The following is an 18132-nucleotide window of genomic DNA, read 5'->3' on the forward strand; positions in this document are numbered from 1 at the left end:
GGACAGGTGCTGATGTCTTCACTCTCGTGACCAGTGATGGGACTCGAGGGAATGGCATGAAGCTGAGTCAGGGGAGGTTTAGGTTGGATATTAGAAAAATGTTCTTCACCCAGAGGGTGGTTGAGCACTGGAACAGGCTTCCCAGGGGAGTGGTCACAGCATCAAGCCTGCCAGAGTTCAAGAAGCATTTGGACAATGCTCTCAGGCACGTGGATAGATTCTTGGGGGTGTCCTGTGAAGGGCCAGAAGTTGGACTTGAGGGTCCTGATGGGTCCCTTCCAACTCTGCATATTCTATGATTCTATAATTACCTAATGGGAGACTTATAGGGACCAGCGACTTAAAAAAAATAATTTTAGATTAGGCAAATGATGAATTGCCACCTCAGTAACATGGTCAAAATTACTAACATGAATCTTGCATATATAAATAGGGAATAAAATTTTGGGTAAAATAGAATTGAGATATTCTGGTGTCAATTTTAATTTTGACTGCCTGTTTGGTTTTCCTTTAGCAGAATCCTTTTCCATATATATTTTGGAATCCTCTTAATCAATTAATACAGTTTTCCTACGCATTCACTCCATTTCCAGAGCCTGCTTCAAGAGTCTTTCAGCCTTTCTACCTTTACTCAAATAAACATAAAGTGGTTCTTGCCACTCTTTGGCACATTCCAGTCCACTAAGGCAATAGGCTGTCTGTCATGGGTCTTAAATGTCATGTCTGTCTTAAATAAGTAGAAGCTTATTTCACAAGTTACTGAAATGCTTTGGACTGCTCCTTAAGCTTCCTAAGTAAAAATCTTCATTAAACTGGATGATCTGACCTGTGAAAAGTGTTTCTTCTAATCTGTTTAGATAATTGAAAATAATCTGAGTACATTTTTAATAAAGAAAAAAATCACTAGTATAGCAACATATTTTCCATAAATATCCATCTAAGATACTCACTCTCTAGACTAAAACAGTAGTGGCTACTGCAGTTTGGTATTATGCCATTGTATGGAAATTTTCAACAACTATGTTTTACTATAGTGTGGTAAAAATGCATGTAGTTCCTTTGGTTAGTTTGTTTGAATATCTAAAAAACTTGCTTTTTTTAAAACCACAACCAGTTTGATTTCACAGTATGTAATATTACTGTTTTGTTGAGACTTAAGCCATACTTTAAAAAAGGGAAGTAATCCTCTTATTTACCTTTTCTCCCCTATTGTAAAACTTGTATTACTCTTCTGTACCACCAATTTCAACAGTACGGTAACTGTATTTAATAACTCACTTCCTTTTTTTTCCTCTTCCAGAACATTGCTGCATATAAACTTCTTGTCTCCTTTACTTATGGTTCTACTGTGGGTAAAACCAATCACTAAGGACTACATTATGAACCCACCTTTGGGCAAAGAGAGCATACCTTTGTAAGATTCTCTTTAAAAATTCTTTCTGGGGTATTGAGGCTGAAACCTTAAGTCAAAGTAGTGCCCTGTAAAAGTCATAGCAACAAGGAAAACTTAAAATTGTGGCTGTGACTAGCATCTATCATGAAAGGTATTGTAGAAGTTCCAACTGAGCTGTAAAGGGCTTCTGTTGTTTAGGAAGAATGAGAATTAGTTGCAGAGTATTGAATCCAATGAAGAATGGTAAGGCAGTGGTTTCCAAAGAGCTGCTATCTTCTGGCATCTCTGCATCAGAGTTCTGCATTGTTCTTCCTAGGGACAGAATACCATGTCATTGCCAGCTTCTAATACCTTACATCTTACTTATTGGTCTAAGAGAGAAGTGATTTCACTGAAGATGATTGAGATACATTGGTATGAGAACTGACCTAAGGTCCTTAGTAATATGAAACTTGTCTTAAAATCTGTGTGTAGATGAAGTGCATATGAAATTCACTAGCTAAAATATTTTAAAGAATAAAAATGGAAAGAATTTTCAGGAATAATTGTATCTGAAATCAGTATTGTGTAAGTAGCATAGGTAATTGTCATTGTCACTTTAGTAACAATTCAAAATAGTATTCAAATTGAGCTGAAACTGATATGATTTACTGTCACTTTTATTGCTTTCTAGATCTAAAAGATGCTTCTAAGATAACTGTGATCACTGAACTATTGCATAAAACATTGTAAATATATAATTTTTGTTTCCATTTTACTCTTCGGTTAATGAGAGTTGTGCTATAGCAATGTATCTAAGGCAGTTGGAGATGTTATCTACAACTATATATCAAAAAACTTGTAATTATCTGTAAGAGCCTGCTTTTTAGTGTCCTCTTTTTGTTACTCAAAATTCAAGCATTTAATTGTTTGCAAACAAATGGGTAGTAATTTGGATTTAATGCTGTAATAGGGCCCACCAAGCTGCTCTATCACTCCTCCTCTTCAACTAGACAGGGCAGAAAAATATGATGAAAGACTTGTGGGTTGAGATAAGGACAGGGAGATCACTCAGCAATTACCATCACGGGCAAAACAGACTCGACTCAGGGAAATTAATTTAATTTATTGCCAATTAAACAGAGAGTAGGATAATGAGAAATAAGAACAAATCTAAAAACACCTTCCCTCTGCTCTTCCCTTCTTCCCAGGCTCAACTTCACTCCCAAATTCTCTACCTCCTTCCCCAGGAAAGACAGAGGGACATGGAATGAGGGATTCCAGTCAGTTCATAACACTTCCTCTCTGCCACTTCTTCCTCCTCACACTCTTCCCCAGCTTCACCATGGGATACCACACACAGAGACAATCCTTCGCAACCTTCTCCTTTTCCTTACAAATGATGCAAACAAATAACTCTGTAGGGGTAGGTGACCTTTAGAAAAAAACATTGCCCTTTTATCCACAGAATGTCTGAAGATACATTTGACACCATGCGGTTGTGGATTATAATCCTGTTGTGTGCTTTACGGTTGGTTTTGATGCGCAGTCACTTACAGGCCTATCTGAATTTAGCCCAGAAATGCATGGATCAGATGAAAAAGGAAGCCGGCAGAATAAGTACAAATGATTTACAAAAAATGGTAAGTATAACTGCACTAAGGTTGTATATGTTTGGGTGCTCTGTGCAAATGCTTTTCATAGAAAAACATAAATGTCTGGTTTGTTGTCTTCCTTGGCACCAGAACTGAAATTTGAATGAAGGTTCCTAAACTATATCCTTTATAAAAATATTACCATTACAACAAAATTCTGCAACCCAAAATATGCAAAGATACATCATCCATATTATTCAGATGTTTTAAGTTGTTTCTCCTTTGTTCTAAGAGATCCCACCATGAAGAATTCTTTACAAATATCTTGGCAAGTCTTATGTTTGTCTTGATGAGTGTTTCTGTTCAGCATGAATTGAGTTTGAATTTGTCAGAAGGATGATCCAGGAAACTACAGGCCTGTCAGCCTGTCACGATCCGCTAATGCAAGCGGGGGTCGTGATGGTTCGTTTATCGATCTCAGAGTGTAAAAGGACACAAGAGGTTTCAGTTTTAATCAAAACAGTGCACCTTTATTAAGTGCCCACAACACAGTAATGCAATAGAAGAGAGTAAGAGAGAGAGAGAGAAAAAAACAAAGTAGAGAGGGGGGAAAAGAGGGGCAATAGCTACCAACGTATGAGACGAAGTCCTCGTGGTCTTCCGCCAATAGATTCGTCTTCTTTCCGTGGGGAGATCTCGGACTTGGTTATTCCAGAAGGTCCCTCTATAGTCCTTTTCAGAAGCGAGGGGCAACTGGCCAAGAGGTTGGGAAATCTACAGCCATTGTTATGGGGTCCGTTGCTTTGGGAAACAGGTACAGGACAGACGTACAAGACAGGTGTACCGGAGAGGTGTACAGGACAGGTTGTTCCTTTCCGCTTCAGCACAGTCCTTCCCACCTGGGCAGCAAGAACGGCACAGTCCATTGTGACCTGCACTAATTTTCCTCAGGAATGGGTACCAGTTCCCAGTGGGCACACCCGTAGGCAACACTTGGCAGACATCCCACCTCAGCAGGGCCAGGACTCCTGTGTTCAGTCTCTGTCCTCGGTGATGATCGTGAGGCAGATGAGGGATCTTCGGACCGTCTCTTACACCACCCCATGACTCACGATTGTCGTCAAGCTAACTCCATTAGCACGATTTCGTAGTGTCGTTGCGAAGTCTTCAGGACTCGTCAATGTTGGTAGCATATCCAGGAAAAGGGTAGAGAACATAAGAAAGGAAGGAAAAGAAAACAAAAGAAGGAAAGAAAAGAAAGAAAGAAATAATTTTATAATCAGAATACACATGTAATTTTTTAATCAAAATACCTCTAATTTCTTATCACATCTTATTTTAATACTTGTGTAGTTCGTCTTGTGTCAATAACCTTGGGGATGTCCACAGTAGATGGGACGTGGACATCTATTATAGATGTCAACTGTGTTAACCGTTTCATCATTCTCCAATTCATGATGTATAAGACTGCTGATAAAGCAAAACCAATCAAAACCGAAATCAAAAGAACAATGATGGGATGACACAATTTGTTCAGGACACCTGTAGCAGTAGGTGACCACCCAAAAAGAGTATCCCACCACCTGTGTTCAGCATCTTTCTTTACCCTTTCTAGAACACAATGTATTTCTTTCACATTGTGATGAACAGTTACCAAGGTTTTCTGTCCATTTTTCTTGATCTTTTCCAAAATTTCAATTAAATCTTGGTGAAGCAACAATTGCTTTACCAAAGTAAGGTTCATCCCAATGGGGGTAGGCAATAATCGGTGTATCAGTGTGTAATTGGACTGTAAAAGGTGATAAGAAGTAACTGGGGCTAAATATGAAAAATCACATCCTATGATTTTAGTAAAGTTACAAACACAAAAATTTGAATGATTTTTAGTATCTATTACTAAATTTTCTACAAATACTTTATCACAAGCAGTTCTTAAGCATGCACATCCATTACCTATATAGACAAGCACTGTTTCAGAAATCTGGTTAGGATGAACTTCAAAATGACAGATATTTTGTTCTGTATCTAAACAAATGTCTTGAGCTCTAATTGCATTACTTTCACAGATGAACCCTTGTTGTTCTCGGACAATACAAGTTTCTAAATTAACAGTTTGCCACTTCTCACCAATTTGACGGGCCCATTCTCTATGCTCGAAAGGATAGAGAACAGCTCCATCATGGTTCAGCCCTAATGCAATGACAGGGAATATCAAATGCACTGAAGCATTACGTATGGTTAGAACAAAGGCTGTGGCTGTGTTTGTGAGGGGATCGTAGGTAAAATTTACTAAGTTCCACCAGGATTGGAATTCTCTTTCAAAATCAGTGGCACTGTCCCAGATGATTTTCCGAATTTCAGTAGGAAAAGTGCCTTCTTCACCTTCTCTTATAATTGAGGCAGCAACTGACTGCATCCATAATTGAGCCTGGATGCAGCTGAGAGCCAAAGAAACGTTGTTTTGTGTAGCATCGAATGCGTCAATTATCAATTTGTGGTCATTCACATTTACCTTTTCCCAATTTGGTAATATGTTTGATAACAACCACTGATGGCTTCCCAAGGCTAATAGGGATGACTGTAGTGGTTGTTGTATTTTAGTCAAATCTGTAGTTGTGGCAGCCAATTTATTCATTAGTACTTCTGAATCAATACTATTTAAGATTCCCAATCCTGTTCCCACAAAACCGGTTATGTGTCTTTGCGTTCGTTTCTTAGAAGGGTTCCGCTTTCGCAACCAGGTTGTCCACCCCTCGAAGGAAGTTTGCAGAAAAGGTGAACAAGCTGGCTGAATGTCGCGGGTTCGGTTTGCAACCGGGCGGAAACACCAATTTAGTGTAGTGGTTTGGTCCAAAATACTCATTACTGTTTATCTGCTGTGAGATAAGAATTAGGAGAAATGCAAAGCAGGCACCAAACTTGAAAGAATATAAAGTTTATTAACAGACCTAAAAGAGGGAAGAAAAAAAAAAAAAATTATACCACCTTCAGAACTCTCCTCCTCCCCCCACCTTCCTCCCTTCTCCCACTGACAATGTGAAAAAACAACCCTTAAGATGTTCAGTCTGTTTACCACTTCCATAATAACCTTGTTCAGTCCATTTAGAAAGAGAAGTCTCTTCTTGCTCATGCTATGAAAACATTATCACAACGAGACAGCCGCCCACTTCCAAATATTGTTCAGTCCATTTAGGAAGAGGAGTCTCTCTGCCTGCGTGTGAGTCCTTTCCCCCCGACTTGCAGCTTTTCCCGCAACTGCTTTCGAGGGTCCACTCTTGAAGTTTCTTGGGGTACAATTTTAAGGTTGAGCCGTTCAGAAACAAAAACAGAGGCCCTTCTCCTTCCCTGGGAGCAAAGGGTCTTCCTCATCTTCATTGTTAAGACTATCTCTGGAAGCATCTCTAGGTACTGAGGTTTTCTCCTTTCCCGTTTGGAGCAAAAGTCCTCATCTGGTTCATCTCTCCTTGTTCAAACTTCTCATGAAATTACAGCTGCGTCAGCATCTGCCTACCTCGGCGCAGGTGCTTTTGCTTACGAGTTGAACACTCCACCCCCCATATCTTCATGAAATTACAACAGGATACTCTGATATATCATAGCTTCACAACAGAATTTCAGCTTTAAGCATCTCCTCTCTCTCTTCCCTCAGGTTTTCAGCTCTTCACAGCAGTAAAAGGGTTAATCTCACCTCGGCCTTGCAGCTTTGCAGCTGGAATGTTGAATTTTTCTTATCGCAGTGGAGAGGGGGGAGAGCCAAACCGCTCCGGCTGCCCATGGCAAGGCAGTGGGGGGGGGTTCCATGGCTGGAACAGGTCCATGGCTCCAGGATGGCCGTGGCCCGGCCCGGCCTGGCCCAAGCAGGGCCTGGCCGGGCCCGCTGGCCCCCACACGGGGCCCGCAGCCACCTGTCCCAACGCCGGAAACGAGAGAGAGCTTGGAGGGGGAGTTTGCCTATTCTTAAATGTGGATCACAGAGGTGTTCACAACTTTAAGTGGCTTAGAGAATTGTCCATATTCAAACTGGCCAGCTGATAGGTTCTATCAGTTCCCAGAGGAAACTGTAAGCACCCCTTAGCAAGGACGTCCCTTCCGGGACTATGCTTGCTAACCTATGACACTGAACTTCTGAGACATTGTTTTGCATCAGCAATTTAACTTGTTTGAGGGACCATGCCGGATTCTTCATGTCCCTCGGAGTTCTTCTGTGAAAAGCAAACACAACAGAGTCTGCCACCAAAGGCAGAAAATTAGAATGATGGAATTATGCAGCGTGTATGTATCCGATGCTCTCTCCCTAGGGCATCAGAGGCTACCCATGCATATTTATTCAGAGGGCTTTTTAGCACTAGTGGTACTTCTCCTACAGTAGGAAGGTCTACCAAAACAGGTTGTCCAAGGTAGTGTGCAGGATTCTTAGGATCATTTGGTCCCTGTAGTGAGAGCGTTCCCAAGGCATTTAAAACACAATATTGGTTCTTTGTTGGAACAATTCCACACCTCTGGGCATCTTTCTTTGTCAGTGCAGAAATTTGTGCTCCAGTGTCAATCAGAAAAGTTACAGGTGCCCGTTTAGGGCCTGTAATAGCTGTGATCATTATATCTCCTGTTTTATTTTTAGTGCGCATTCTCAGGTACACCCATGATCCGTCTCTTCGCCCACTGACAAGAGACGGAGGGTCTAGTTTCCCTGGTTTTGAGGGAGAGGTCGTTTTGGCTCACTGCACAGACTTTGAGGGAGAGGTTGCTTTGACTCACTGCCCAGATTCTGAGGGAGGAGGGGTGCACTGGGTTGAATTGACGGATTTGGTAGAATGGGTTTTCGGCAGTGCCAGTTAGACACTACCTTACTCAATTTGTCAAGGGGTAAGCCATCCATCATATCTCTCTGGACCCCCTTTTTGATGCCTAATAACCACCAATGCTGACGCTTAGGGATCTGTTTTACATTCTCTGGTTTTTCACTATGAGGAGCCCTAATGTACCTGACACCTTTTGTTTTTTCTGATTTTTCCTCTGGGATTTTTATGGGTCCATATTTCCTACTGTAATTAATCAAATCTTCTGCAACCTCACTCCATGTCCAAACTTTGCGATCACTGGCAGGTGAATTCGATTGTGAACCTGGTGGCTGAGAGGGGGTTGAGTATGGAGTAAACCCAGGATCGGTAGATCCAGTTCGGTCGCTCGGGTTTCCAAGGAATCTATCCAGCCTTTCTACGGGACCTACAGCTGCTATGGTTTTTTGAAGGACAATTGCTGTAGGTTTGAGTGATTCTGGAAGGCCTCGAATTAAAGGGGTCATCAGTTCAGGTTTCACAGGTAATTGCATGGGGGATTCATATCCAGGAGTTAATTTCCTTTCATGGATCATTTGCAGACGGTCGGCTTTGTGGACGCTTTCTAGAAGTTGATCGGGGGTACCAACTATAGCTAAAGGGTCTCCCCTTTCTAAAGGATTGAGTGCCCCGGACCAGGAAGCTGCACGCTGAGTCAGGGACCATGTGCCACGTTTGTCTCCTGTTGTCAAGAAAACTCCATGTCCCCAGTATCCACTGACCTCCTGTTCAGTTAATTGAATTTGGTCTCCTCCAGTGAGGGACACTCGGAAAACATATTCCATCTCAGATTCGTGGGGGAGCCGCCCATACTCCTTTTTTAACCTGGCCAATTCAACAGCAGTGTATGGTATTTGTTTAGTGGTGATATGCAGTTCAAAATCTTCATCATTGATATAATTATATTCTGTTTTAATCAGAAGTCTCATACGAGGGCAGCAGTTTCCCCACAATTTTTTAATAGCACTAGTTCTTTCTGGGGGTATATTTGGTTAATGTGAGGAGTTTCCTTTTCCTCTGTCTCTTTTGGTGAGTCAGTATTCTTTGAATTCTTAAAATATTCCTCTTTTAAAGCAGTCTCTAGCAAATGATTTTTATTCTTCTCTTCATCTAATTGTTTCTGTAGAATCTCCACTAGGTTTTGAAGGGAATCTATGATTGCTTTCTCCTCAGTACATCGCTTCAAGCGATGATCTATAGCTGCCGCAAGGCATGCCCCTAAAACAGAGCAGATTATGGTTTTATTTCGGCCAAATTTAAATCTAGTCTCATGTTGTAAAGAACATACTCTATCAGTTACATTATCCAAATTAAACCAGTTATTTTGAGCCCATTCTTCCCCTTCCAGAGAGGGCCGGGCATTATGTTTTGCTAGCAGAGCATAAAACGCAGCTTTAACTTTTGCACTAGGGTTTTCAGTCATTTTATGAAGGGATCAAAACCACCACAGGGAGGTAAAAGTTAATTACACACTGCGACACACACAGCTTCGCTGTGTCTCCCTTCGTTTCCCTGGGTGGGTGAAGAGACCAAATCTGCTTGGGAGGTACTCCTTAAGTTACTTATGGTTGTCTCTTCACTACACCAAGCAGTCCAAATTCATGCACACACCAAAAAACACAGTTCCCCCTTTTACACTAAGAGACCTTTTGCGAAAAATCTGAAGACAGAGCCCTCAACTGAGTACGGGGTGCTTTTCACCTAGGCATGTGCAGTTTGCGGGAAATTCAAGTCACCCCCCTTGCTTTCTAGACACCGCTCACCCTTTTCAGGGTGTCGGGCTAGGTGCGGCTGGAGCGAAACATCCTTCCCCTATTACAGACTACACGCAACCTTGCAACCCCTTCTGTCTGTCAGATCCTGTCCGTGATGCCAGTTTAATGTCACGATCCGCTAATGCAAGCGGGGGTCGTGATGGTTCGTTTATCGATCTCAGAGTGTAAAAGGACACAAGAGGTTTCAGTTTTAATCAAAACAGTGCACCTTTATTAAGTGCCCACAACACAGTAATGCAATAGAAGAGAGTAAGAGAGAGAGAGAGAAAAAAACAAAGTAGAGAGGGGGGAAAAGAGGGGCAATAGCTACCAACGTATGAGACGAAGTCCTCGTGGTCTTCCGCCAATAGATTCGTCTTCTTTCCGTGGGGAGATCTCGGACTTGGTTATTCCAGAAGGTCCCTCTATAGTCCTTTTCAGAAGCGAGGGGCAACTGGCCAAGAGGTTGGGAAATCTACAGCCATTGTTATGGGGTCCGTTGCTTTGGGAAACAGGTACAGGACAGACGTACAAGACAGGTGTACCGGAGAGGTGTACAGGACAGGTTGTTCCTTTCCGCTTCAGCACAGTCCTTCCCACCTGGGCAGCAAGAACGGCACAGTCCATTGTGACCTGCACTAATTTTCCTCAGGAATGGGTACCAGTTCCCAGTGGGCACACCCGTAGGCAACACTTGGCAGACATCCCACCTCAGCAGGGCCAGGACTCCTGTGTTCAGTCTATGTCCTCGGTGATGATCGTGAAGCAGATGAGGGATCTTCGGACCGTCTCTTACACAGCCTAAGCTTGATTTTGGGCAAGGTTATGGAAGAAATCCTCCTGAGTTCCATTGCATGGCACATGCCAGACAACCAGGGGATTAAGCCCAGACAACATGGACTTACGAAAGGAAGGTCCTGCATGACCAACTTGATCTCCTTCTAGGACAAAGTGACCGGCTTAGTAGGTGAGGGAAAGGCTGTGGATGTTGTCTATCTAGACTTCAGTAAAGCATTTGACACCATATCCCGCAGCATCCTCCTAGAAAAACTGTCTGCTCTCAGCTTGGATGGGTGGACTTTTCGATGGGTAAAAAACTGTCTGGATGGCTAGGCCCAGAGTTGTGGTGAATGGAGCTAAATTCAGTTGGGGCCAATTGCTAGCGATGTTCCCCAGGGCTCAGTTTTGGGGCCAGTCCTATTTAACATCTTTATTGATCACCTGGATGTGGGGATTGAGTGCAGTAAATTTGCAGATGACACCAAGTTAGGTGGGAGTGTTGATCTGCTCGAGGGTAGGACAGGCTCAATCAATGAGCTAAGGACAACTGCATGAGGTTCAATAAGGCTAAGTGCCAGGTCCTGCACTTGGGTCACAGCAAACCCATGTAGCACTATAGGCTGGGGGAGAAGTGGTTTGAGGGCTGTTGGGCAGAAAGGGACTTGGGGGTGCTGGTTGCCAGCTAGCTCACTATGAGCCAGCGTGTGCCCAGGTGGCCAAGAAATTCAATGGCATCTTGGCCTCTATCAAGAATAGTGTAGCCAGCAGGACGAGGCAAGTGATTGTCCCCATGTACTCGTCACTGGTGAGGCCACACCTCGAGTACTGTGCTCAGTTTTGGGCCCCTCACTTCATAAAGGACATTGAGGTGCTGGAATGTGTCCAGAGAAGGGCAACAAGGCTCATGAAGGGTCTAGAAAATGTCTTATGAGGAACAGCAGCTGAGGGAGCTGGGTTTGTTTAGAAGAGGCTCAGGGAGGACCTCATAGCTCTCTACAACTACCTGAAAGGAGGTTGTAGTGAGATGGGGGCTGGTGGCTTCTCCTGTGCCTTTAGTGAGAGAACAAGAGGAAATGGCCTTAAACTGAGACAGGGGAGAGTCAGATTAGATATTAGAAAAAAAAATTTCACTGTTAGGGTGGTCAGGCATTGAAATAGGTTGCCCAGGGAGGTGGTGGAGTCACCATCCCTGGAGGTGTTAAAGAGGCATCTGGATCTGGCACTGGGTTATGTTGTTTAGTGGTTTAAGGGTTACAGTGGCAGTGCTGGGTGGACAGGTGGACTTGATGGTCTTGAAGGTCTCTTCCAACCTTGATAATTCTATGATTCTATGAAACTTGGGGGGGTATAGGATAAATGGTGTTTTCTTAGCTACAGCATGGAAAAGCAAGTAAAATTTAGATAGAAGGGCAAAATGTTGTTACCTAATCCCAACTGTAATTGTTAAATTTGGGCAAAATTTAAGATAGAATAGTTATATGTTGGTATAAAATAAGACATGTTTAGTTCTGTGAGACCACTCTCAAATGCATTAGCCTAGATATGAAACCATCTGTGCATCTTGGTACTGTGGCAAGTGATAAAAAGGAAAGATTTACTTGAGGGCCTTTTTTTAAAGCAAAGCAATAGAGCCAGCAAACAGAGGAAATCGATAGAAAATTGTAAGCTTGATATGGAGTCATTATGTGTTTCCTGCAAAATAAACTTATTTCTAGTGTTGCATGATAGCGGTGCCTGATAATCTTTCTGAGTCAGGGTGTATTCCAGAAGGAATATTGCAATATGCCATAGGACAAAGCTTCCTCTCAGTTTTTAGAGCATCACTACTATAATCTTGTCTTTGTTATTTCATATATGTAATAACATACCAAGTGACTGGCACTGGACTTCAAAAAAAGTTAGGAAGTACAACTATCAGCAGTTGTTTATGAGAGAACTGTTCTAGTTGTGAATGCATAGTTTTAGTTTTGGGAGTTTTCATCTCATTGATTAAATGTATGTGGTTTTTCCTAAATCCATTTATCCAGTACTTTGAAAAACTTTAAGAAGCTCAGGGCCACTAAATATAATCCTATCTGGTTTTACTAGCCATGCCTGCTTTCTTTTCTTCTGGTACTTTTGCCAGTAAAGTCTTTCCTATCTGTTTTCCTACAGTGATCATTGCTTTTTTTTTTATTTGCTCTTTTCATCATACACCATCAATTATCTTAAAATATTTTGTCTCATTCTTTTTCTTCTGTCAATGTTTTACTGCTTTTTTTTTGCATTTTAGTTTTCTGATGCTTGATCATCTCAAAGCCCTTTGAGGCTTCAAAGCTATTTAAAAAAAAAAGTCAGGCGTGCCTTCATCTTTTTTTGCCACCCTGCATTGTGTTATTTTCTAAAACCCAGTGAACTTTTACTGCTTGTTTGCTATTTATTTGGGATATGGTTTAGTGGTGAACAGAGTGGTGCTGGGTGAACAGTTAGATTCAATGACCTTAGAGGTCTTTTCCAACCTTAATGATTCTATGATTCTATTGATTTAATTACTTTTTTACCTTCTTCATTTGATCTAGCCTTTTAGGTCAACAGCTTATGTAAAATATGTAATGTAGCAATCTTGAGAAAGCTGGAACAGATTGGTAATGGGGGAGGGATAAATCTGAGTGGTTCTCAATGAACCATAATGTGTACCTGAAATGAAGATCATTTAAATGCTTTGTTATTGATGAACTGCGAATGAAAATTCCTCGTCATTGTTTTTAAAGTACTGGTTTTATCTGTTTGGAGATCTTGCAAATATCTCACTTTGAAAAGGGACTACGATATTAACCAAAGTTTCATTTACCTTTGATCAGGCTTTGGACTGTTTCTACAGTCACAGTACTGCATTTTTGAAATGGGATTTAGTTTGTAAATCACTTAGCATAATCATATATTTAGCTTTGAGATGGCTCACAAAATTCTAGTGTATTCAAATATGAATATTTGAATTATAGCATTCAGTTTGGATAAGCAAAATTGCTCTTGTTTTTATTAATAGAACCACTACTTTTAATTATTTTCTTTCAGCAATTCCTTTTGGGATTGTAAGTGTCCTGAAACTAGAATTCATTATAGGGACCTTCATTAGGTCTTTTGAAGACAATATATCACATACTAAAATATGCTATAAAACTTGTAAAATAGGGGGGAGTTTTGCATAAGAACTGGGGGTTTTTTTATTAATTGCTTTTTTTTCCTTAACAGATGCATAAACGTTTGCTTTGATCACCCAGAACTCATGGATTACTCTTTTCTATTTTCCCAGGTGGCTCGGGTATTCTATTATCTTTGTGTAATTGCACTGCAGTATATTGCACCACTGGTAATGGTCCTTCACTCAACTCTGCTTTTGAAAACACTAGGTAGGCAAAATTTGATGAACAAAACTGTTCTATTCAATATCGGACATTTATATTTTCAGTCTCCTGAAGAAAATTAGAATCTAGTCCAACCCTCCTGCTCAAGCAGAGTCAGCTACAGCAGGTTGCCCAGGACTGTGTCCAGTTGGGTTTTGAGTATCTCAGAGGAGGGAGAATCTACAACCTCTCTGGGCAACCTGTTCCAGTGTTTGACCACCCTCACAGTAAAAAAAGTGTTTTCTTGTGTTCTCATGGAATATTCTGTGCTTTAATTTGTGCCCATTGCCTCTTATCCATCAATGGGCAGTACTGAGAAGAGCCTGGCTCCCTCTTCTTCATTCCCTCCTATCAGGTATTTATATGGAGTAATAAGATCCCCCCCTGGGCCTTCTCTCCTCCAGACTCAACAGTCCCAGTTCTCTCAACCTCTCCTCATATGAAAGATGCTCCAGTACCTTCATTATCTTTTTGGCCCTGAGATGGACTGTCTGCAAGTATGTCCATGTACTGGGAAACCCAGAACTGGACACAGAATTCCAGGTGTGACCTCACCAGAGCTGAATACACAGGAAGGCTCACCTTGACCTGTTGGCAAACAGCTGATAAACAGCTTTTAAGATGTGGTCTTCTCTTGCTGCTTTTGACATCTTTCAACAATGAGCTGTATAAAGCATTGTTTATTTAACTTTATGGATATCTGGTAATTTTTTTTCAATACTTCAAACTTTAGTGAACTTTTTGGACAGAAATTGTAAGGTGTGGGGTTTATTTCATTATTGGGAGATCTGATGTCACTGGTTTTTTCTTTCTTTTGAGGAATGTCTTTCACAGTTTACCATGCAATACCAGCATTCATTTTGCCAAATGTGAACAGAAAGAAATAGGCATTATTAGTCTGTGATTCATTCCATTGTAAAATAGACATCTACATCTGGTGAGATGAGTCACACCCAGCACTGATAGGGTCCCAAGGCAACTGATTCATATGTAAAAATTAGGATGTCAAAAGGTAAGGTGAATCCTACCCTGATATCTTACTAGTATTATCAGAAAGCTATGTGGATGGACACAATTAGCATTTATTAATTTATAAGTAAAATTGTGCAATTTTTTTGTTTGTTTGACAAATATATATAAGCTGATTATTGAGTTGCTAGAAATAACATAATTTAAAATCTAACTCTACAAGTATCTTATATGTTACTCTGTTTTTTAACAGGTAATTATTCTTGGGGCATCTACCCAGAATCTAATTCTGACACTGCAGTAGAAAACAATCTGCTTCCCAGTTCAGTTTCTTCTGAGTCTCCATCTGTTGATGGAAAGACAAAAATAACTGTAGTGAAAATAGCAGTGGCTTTGGGAAGCCTAAAAAATATTTTCACTCCTCTCCTATTCCGAGGACTCTTGTCTTTCCTCACCTGGTGGATTGCTGCTTGTCTTTTTTCCACAAGCCTCTTTGGGCTTTTCTATTATCAGTACCTGAGTGTCGCATAAACTGATCAACCGACGAAGCAAGTATGAGATCAAATTCTAGATAGAAACCCAAGTACCCAAGAGGAGATGAAGAAAAAACTGTATATTAAGAAAAAACATATCAGCATTTATTCTTAAACACTTATTCTGTTTTCTCAGGGTGATTATTCTTTATAATGTTTAAAATTACAACTGGATTTGTTACTTTTTGTTACTGAAATGGTAGGTAACTAATTGAATTATGGTACTGGGATTGACTGACATTATTGTGTGGTGGGTATTAGTGGACATGTTGAAAAGATAACACTTCAGAGTATATATTTTCCATAAACAGCAAGCCTCCCTCAAAATTCTGTATTTTAAGAATCAAGAGTCAGTGAATGAACTACGTCAGTAGGGTACCATTTATGTAAATGGTGGCTGCCTAGTAAGCAAAATCTTGAAACAGCCATACAGTGAAACATTAGGGGGTTTTAAAAAAACTTGGATAGCTCTTGATCACCTTTCTCCAAGAAAAATGGAATAATCCAACAGGACAAGGGAGATACTGTATATTACAGTGACAAAAGTTGTATAAAATTTAAATTTAACACAGGAATAAATATGTGAACCTGGCAGGTATTGCTGCCTAAATATATGCATTAATGCTTGTGCAGTAAGAAGGTGTCCTGAGGTGACTGTATGATACTGTATTCCCTATCGTCTGCCCTATGCCAGACATGAATCCTGTGCTTTTCTGTACCTTTGAGAGAGAGGGGGGAGAGCCGGTAGAATTCCTTCGGCTCTGCATTCAAAACACAGATAAGCTCGCTGGCTTCTGCTGCCTGGCTGCTCCACTTCTGCAGCAGGGAAGAGAGTTACATTCCTTTTGCTTTTTAGCTAGTTTCATGTTCGTTAGCTAAAGTATGGAGCCCTGGGACTTTGGCTTCTTCTTCTTCTCTTCTGGAACTGTTCAGAACACCAGAACATCAGAACTTCACTGAGAGGCCTTTCCACCGAGGCCCAGAGGGGCCCATGCCAAACCCCAGCTCCGGAGAGGAGAAAGCCACACCCACAAAGGACTTGGAAATCTACCCCGTTCTCTCCACAGTGAGAGGTTTCTTTATTTAGCATTATTCTTTTTTTCTCCTGAGCCTGTGTGCACTTTACTTGTTAAATAAATAGTTTTTTTAAACTTTCCTCCAAGGAAATTTCTTTCCGAACCTGTTGGGGGAGGGGTGGCTGTAACCTGCCTTCTATCAGAGGACGTTCATTGAGGACGTTCCTCCAAATTTGTCTCAAATCGGGACAGAAGGGTGTCATAAATATTATTTCAGTCCTTGCAGTAATTTTGAAGTAATGGCCATGTGGGGCATCTGGGTCTTTTGAATTTCTTCTTGTCAGGTAATGGATAAATTCCATTGAAATAACAAAATAATTGAAGTAGATTACTGACACCAGTCAATTATTTAAAAATAAAATTGTTTAATCCCGCTGATTGCTGTATCTGCTTAATGTTCATTTAAATATATATTATATATAAAATATATATTATATATTAAATCTATTAAATATTGAATCTTTATTTTAAATTGCTAAATGTATGTTACATGGCAGTGGGACAGGGATATATGTGTATCTAGTAATTTCAAGATCCCTTTGAAATTTTTTTTACAGTTCACTTCAAAGGGCTATTTGGTTTTGGTGCCTCTATAAAGGTACTTACCTATATTAAAAAACCTGTTAATCTTGATGTTTCTGCTCTTTCACATCATCATCTTTTGTCAGTCTAATCAGTGTTAACTTGGTTTTATAGTAATAACTAATAACTTTTGACTTCAGAAATAGATTTTCTGTATAATAAAGAAAATTTAGTAAGGAGGAGTAAAGCATTAACTTTACAAATTTTGTTTAGTTGGAAGGATAGATCTTAAACAATAATGACATTTTTTCAAAATTCATATAATCAGAAAACAGGAATGGCAATTTATATGCAGTAGCTTTTTAAAAAAGATAATATCACTCTGTTAATATTAGTTGGGGGTTTGTTACTGGTTTTTTTACTCATGAATTTCTGTAAAGCCTTGGCATATAATAAGCATTTATAAATGGAAAAGCTTAACAAATATTTAATCCATCTCAAACTACCATATGGGAAAGCAAACTGTCAGTGAATGTAGAAAATGAAAGATTTAAGATGGTGATAAACTGTCTTGTTATACTGAATGTTTTTAAGCTATTTATTAATTTATTAAATTGCACTTACTGATACAAGGAAAAAATGTATATACACCATCTTTTACCTTCTGCATGCATTTGGGATATCTGAGAACAACTTGCATGATTTTTGCAGTTTCATTGCAGTATAGTATTTCAGTGCTACTGGTACTGTAAGCTCTGTTTTTCACACTATCTTTTTGTAACTGATGGTGACAAATGTTCAACTGTGTGAATTGGCCTAAAGAATATTTGACTTTATAGATTCATATCTTGAAACATTCCTAGGAAATGTCATTCAGGCTAATAGAATGTCAAAATAGGATGGGTCCAGAAATATTGGATCGACTTTCTGTTAGTTTGAAATATATGATTATTAATGGAATTAATAAAGCCAGCCTTTAAATTACAGACAGTTACATTATAGTTAGATATCCATGGTTAATGTTTTGTACAGGAAAATGATAAAACATAGTGCAGTTTCTTGTGAACTTGGCCCAGTAAGCTCATTAGATTAGATGTAACCTATTATTGCAATCTGAAGGATAGAAAGGAATGTTAGATACTGGAGAAAGCTTTAAAATACTGCTAAGTAACAGTTTCTGTTGCCATAGATATTTATTTAGAAAGTTCATAACTGAAAGTGAGCTATGGTTATATAAAATATAATTCGGCAAAGGTAATTGATTGTGTGTGTGTGTTGGGGTCTCCTCCCCCTGCCATGTAGCCCTGGGAGAG

The 18132-nt window shown here is 40.2% G+C and overlaps 1 protein-coding gene across 1 annotated transcript in view; it reads left to right on the forward strand.

Annotated features, from left to right (window-relative positions):
- The window catches only part of LOC309584566 (transmembrane protein 161B-like), a gene marked incomplete at its 3' end in the record, with an annotated part of 152036 nt that extends 136817 nt beyond the window's left edge, over positions 1-15219 (forward strand). The window contains exons 9-12 of the mRNA XM_082300648.1: positions 1301-1414; positions 2841-3015; positions 13629-13725; positions 14942-15219. Of these exons, the coding sequence (XP_082156774.1) occupies positions 1301-1414; positions 2841-3015; positions 13629-13725; positions 14942-15219 (664 nt within the window). The remainder of the gene's footprint in view (positions 1-1300; positions 1415-2840; positions 3016-13628; positions 13726-14941) is intronic.
- Between the last annotated feature and the right edge of the window lie 2913 nt (positions 15220-18132).

The sequence above is a fragment of the Coloeus monedula genome, assembly GCF_965178545.1.
Source record: "Coloeus monedula genome assembly, chromosome: W".
Classification (NCBI taxonomy): domain Eukaryota; kingdom Metazoa; phylum Chordata; class Aves; order Passeriformes; family Corvidae; genus Coloeus; species Coloeus monedula.